Source organism: Diadema antillarum, unplaced genomic scaffold (assembly GCF_040938485.1).
Source record: "Diadema antillarum isolate AM-2024a unplaced genomic scaffold, OU_Dant_1.0 seq00002230_RagTag, whole genome shotgun sequence".
Taxonomy (NCBI): Eukaryota; Metazoa; Echinodermata; class Echinoidea; order Diadematoida; family Diadematidae; genus Diadema; species Diadema antillarum.
In genome coordinates this window covers 209,530-215,074 of record NW_027272862.1, presented here as the reverse complement: position 1 = coordinate 215,074, position 5,545 = coordinate 209,530, and the positions used below count along the sequence as shown (strand labels likewise).

General features: G+C 39.7%; 1 protein-coding gene across 1 annotated transcript; it reads right to left on the bottom strand.

The window, feature by feature from the left end:
- Nucleotides 1-1,135: 1,135 nt before the first annotated feature.
- Nucleotides 1,136-1,579, bottom strand: LOC139714321 (piggyBac transposable element-derived protein 4-like). The gene has a single exon (XM_071626035.1). The coding sequence runs from the start codon at nucleotides 1,577-1,579 to the stop codon at nucleotides 1,136-1,138; it is 444 nt and encodes a 147-aa protein (XP_071482136.1).
- Between the last annotated feature and the right edge of the window lie 3,966 nt (nucleotides 1,580-5,545).

Here is a 5,545-nt window from a genome sequence, read left to right as displayed (position 1 = left end):
GTGATAAATATCTTAAGACAATGCGATGATTATGACATCAGTAAAAAAGCAAAAATTTGAAACCTGCAAAGCGTTATCAGCTAATTGTAATTGTACTATTACTCGAGGCAACAGGTTATACTTGTACAGGGGAGCAAGTAGCAGGCCGGTGAGGCAACAAGCAAAAAAACAAAAACAAAAACAAAAGAAAGTTGTAAGCCATTTTAATATTCCTTGACATGCAGGGAAAAAACAAGTTGTACACTGTTTTGAAATTCCTTGATGAGCAAAACAAAAGAAGAATGTGACATCTACAAAGAATGATCAGCTGATTATACTATTACTTATAATTACTTACAACAAAATTACTTATAATACTATATAGTACAACAGGTTGCACTTGTACAGGGCCCCAGTACCCAATAAACAGGCCAGTGAAGCAATGAGCAAAAGAAGAAAAAAAATAATAAAAGAAGGAAGTTGTAACTTGTAAGCCATTCTGAAATTCCTTGACATGCGGGAAAAAAACAAGTTGTAAACTGTTTTGAAATTTCTCGGAGACCTCTGTGTGCTGTGTGTGTGTGGGGGGGGGGGGGGGGGGTGGGGCTCTCCCTCGGTCCTCACTTCTACACGAAACAGTATGTTTTCATTCAAAAAATACATAAGTGAAACTTGGTTATATTAACAAACTGTCTCATATCCTGATAAAAACAAGGGTTCATAAATAGAAGACACCAGCCAATTACAAAACTTGCTAACAAATTATGATTATGTTCTCATAATACAAATAACCTTTTCCATGAAAAAGCACACCGATGATACATGTACACTACAGATAATGTTTGAAAAAAAAGTTATCAAGGAAATATCCTTGTCATGTATCTTGACTGTCAGTGTTCCAGAGTTCGAGTTCCAGACTATTTGGGATCGTGCTGATCCCAACATGATGCACACACACCAACATTACATCTGCCACAGATCTGGTTCGTTCTCTTCCGTTTGGTTGTGCGATCCGAACATACAGAGCAGTCACGCTTCTTCCCAACACCTAGACGAACGATGCGGCACCCCTTTCTCCTTCTTGAAGGCCTTGGTTGATCTGCAGGCTCAATGAGTCGCCTCTGCCTCTCCTCGGCACACATTGTTTCTGTCACTGTCAGATAAAATTTCCTCCTCGGCATCGGATTGCCATTCGTTTTTCATACAAGATGTACACATTTAGGAGGGCTTTTTGTATTAGCCTCATTGCTACTTTGATTGTCCATCTTCTCGTCTTTCTCTCAACCTCGTATTCGTACATCTTTTGGTCGGCCAAGTCCACGCACATCTTGGTGTGGTTGTAGAGGTGGACGACCTGCGGCTTCGCCTTGTCGTCCCTGTTGTTCTCTGGAACAACATTTCCAGTCGAATCGACCCACCGGGCTGTCTCAGATGTGCTGATGAGGATAACTCCAGGCTGCTTCTGCGATGCCTTCTGCCGGAAGGAAACAGCAAGCAGCGATCCTTTCCTCAATGCTGTTACAGTTCCAACACCATTCACTGCTCGCTTGACTGAGTCTGGAATGCCGGCAGTTCTGTTCTTCCTTACCGTTCCAGTCATTTTGATTTTTTGCTAGTACATCTCACTGAACAGAGTCACATGGCTGTACCAGTGTTCTGTTGTCACATGCCACCAATTCTGGCCCAAACCTCTGAGCAGTGAACGTACAGTGCTGTCCGGCCAGTTGGGGTAAGTGTCTATGCATCAGGGATCCGGTCTTCGCAGCCTGCACACATACTACATCGCAATGTGTAGCCGTTGACCTCGCAAATCTCGTAGGATTTTATCCCAAACTTGTGGTGTTTTTTTGAGGGGCATGTACTGGATGATTTCTAATTGACCTCTAAAACCTACGAGTCCCTCATCGATAGTTAGGTTCTCGCCGGGGATGTACGCATCGCGAAATCTTGCATTGAAGAAGTCGAAGACGTAATGAACATTCCTCCCTGGGTCAGCAACATCCCCTTCATTGTTCACATCATAGAACTGCAGGAACTGCAGGATCAGCATGAAGTGGTCTCTCGGCATCGTCTCAGGGAAGGCTGGTGTTGCCTGGCTCCAGTCAGTCACATTCCAGTAGTCATGCAGGTTCGCCTTCTTGATCAGACCCATATTCAGGAAGAGACCAAAGAAAGCCAGGATCACTCCTAGCCAGAGTCTGGCAGAGAGCTTTCCCCACTGGCGGTACCTGGAATAGGGAGGCAGACCATCCTTCCCTTGTTCACGGCACCTTGCAGTCTCCTTGTTGATGGTCTTCGTAGCGTACGCCTTCGTGTAATCGATCAACTGCTCAAAAAAGCCATCAGTAAGGAACACCTATAAAAAGAAGAAAAAAAATAGGGGGTGGAGGAGGAAGAGAAAAAAAGGAATACAACATGCAGAAGAAAAAAAACAAATAAATACATGAATAATAAACTAAAAGTAAAACACCCAGTTTGCAGCTAGACATTTTTTTTCATTGATAGATGATCTACTTTTAGGTTAGACTTAGATTTTTTTCTTCCTTTTTTTTTGGGGGGGGGGGGGGGAGGGGCGTGGACAGGGGCACTAAACCCTAATAACATGTACATATAAATGTAGCAGATATTGTTATCACTCAATATCAGCCCTACATAGCTACACTGGTCATTGGTAATGGTATTGCTCAGTTTTTTGTTCTCTCTTTCTCCTTTTTTTAAAGCCTTATTTTACTTTTTTTCCTCACAGTCATAATCACATCTAAACCATTCAAAAGCTGGGAAAATTATGATCAGACGTTTATGATATACCTGGATTTGATATATAGACACGAGAGAGTATTGGTTTTTTTTTTCTTTTAGTTTTAGTTTTCTTCATAAAAATCATTCTCTCGTGAGACTACGTCTAACGTTACGTGTCACTTCATTTCAGAATCAGATTTTTTTTTTTCAATTTTACTGATCATGCTGACGGTGAACAGCTGAAATAACATAATAAAATATGCAAGAAAAAATACCTTTACGTAGTCGATGGGGTTGCTATCTGCTCTGACATTGGCAAGAGCGCTGCTTCGACTCTTGAATCGATGTCTCACTGGAGGGGCATCGTTGTCCGGATCGTTGACTGGCATCCAGGGACCACCACCGATGCCACCGGCAGCCATACTTGCGCCTCTATCTCCGCTATCTCTGCTGGCAGAGCTGTGGTCGGAATCCGCTGCTGACGACTCGCTTTCAACTTCCGATGCTGACATGTGTATATATATATATATATATATATATGCTATATGTTGATATACTCGTTTGCACCAAATTTCAGCGCCACTCACCACTTAGAACTCGAGATAATGATTTTGAACATTTCATCGAGGCAGCCATATTGGAATTCAAAATGGCGGCTATTCAGTGCTTGTCAGACATTTCAAATTAATCTGTCGTCAAATTCAATATGTCAAAACGCTCTTGTGTACCAAGTCTTCGCAGCGAACTCTTTCGCGTTCGACTTCGACAACCACGGAGACACCTTCAGCATGACAATACCAGGTTTTGTTTATCCCGAAAGAAACACTTTGGACTGTTAACAATCAAATCCCAATGGTAAACTGTGCGCACAGATAGTATAAACTGACGAGTTATTGTGAGTGTTGAGTTTAATGATACCCCAATTCTTGGATAAATATACAATGTAGTAAAGCTGACAAAATGCACCATTTTTCAGTCAAATGTACACTGCATCTGTCCCTAATATTATCAAAAAAAGATTTGTAAGCCTGCATGCTTTGATGCACTCACATTGATATGTTTTGTTCATTTATTTTTTCAAAGGGATTATTCTTTCTTCATGCTTTGCAAGCACTCAAATTTTACGTTGTGTCCCATATTACACCTAAGGCCTTTTGCACGCAAAATGGTACCTGACATGCAATGCATCTCTAATAGGATTTTATTTTTTTTAATCTTTGCCCACGATGACCACTCATGACTCAAACTTTGTGCACATTATGTTGAGTACTGGATGCTTTGATAATGACTTTAATTTCAAATCTTCGTTTCTACTGTACAATTTGTAGTAAATTTCTTACAGAGATTCAAATGGCTCAACAACTGGGGTTGGGAAGGAGGGATAAAGCAGTGAAGTGGCAGCTGGGAGTCTCCGGGAGGCAGAATAAGGCACTCTGTCCGCCAATAAACAAATCTTCAAAGTGAGTCTGCATCTTGTATGAGAAATCATAAGTGTTCCTGCGGATGTTTTGTGCCTGCCCGGAAAAATTGTTTTTTTATGCAAACTGCTGATTCATGTCACATTTATAGAAATTGATCATTCTTCATCTTTACATTTGTACTGTGTGTATGTTCTGGAGGTGACTGCAGACAACACAGGGGTGAATTGGGAATTTCTTTTTTCCAATAGAACAAGTGTTTAACTTTTCAAAAGGACCAATCGAAAATAAGATTTTAAAAGTATCTGTACATCGACTAGAATACAATTGTCCCATCTTATAATGTAATTTTATAGGGGAGAGATGTCATTTGCTCATAACCCCTCCAAAATAAAAGAAAGAAGTCTGATAAAAACTTAGCACAACCATGTGTAAGTCAATTCAATACTTGAACAAAATGTAGGCTTATGTAATAACTGAATATAGATGATTTGATTTGTTTGTGATCTAATGATGCACTGGGATCTTCTGAATGTCTCCCTTTTCCTGTTTGCCAAATTTTCTTTCAATTGTATTATTCCTATAAGTAAAAATAAGGATGAAAATTAGTATTGATGCAACTTTGAAATGATTGTTATGAACAATCATTTAATGCACTCATGTTCTTCTAATTTCCTGTTTTTAGGTGTGCTGCCTCTTCGGGGACTCCCAGCTGCGGGGGTTTGTGTAAGGTGATGTCCCTCCTCCCAACCCCCGCAGAAGGCAGCTTATCATAAACTGCACCCCTGGGGGGAAGTGTGCCGACGTTGCCATGGAGGTGAATTTTTAAATTTGAACTTTATTTCTTTCGACCCCTTCCGGAGTATAAAAAATGTAACATATATTATTTACAATATCGTACAGCATGAAACAATAGCAAAATGACAGTTTCGGAAAAAAAAAACAAAACACAATAGATGAGATACTACAAACAGCAAGAATATAATAAACATTAAATGATATAAATATACATAGAGGTTAAGAAGGTATAAACTTTTTATTACAAGAATTATGAGCTAAACTTCTGTAATATTACTTTAACAAACTTGGCAAGTTTAAACAGCACCTTCATATCTTTAGTATCAAATAATGCATTCATTTTCTAGTATTTGGCCTATTATTTCTTTAGAATATAAACTTTCCGTTCCTCAAAAAAGTACTCGCACTGGAACATAATACAATAATGTGACTCATCACCAATTAAACCAACACTACACAAGGTACACAATCTGTATGACCTTGGTAATCCTTGAGACGATGACTCCCGCATCGAAATTTACATAAGTTTCTACTATTCTCACGATCACATTTAACAAATTATGGCTTAAAGGCTAAAGATTCTTTAAAAATCCAATAATTCAAACACTGGC

What these genes read in the sequence shown, in the direction of transcription:
- LOC139714321 (XM_071626035.1), bottom strand. Translation starts at nt 1,579, where the DNA reads ATGACTGGAACGGTAAGGAAGAACAGAACTGCCGGCATTCCAGACTCA.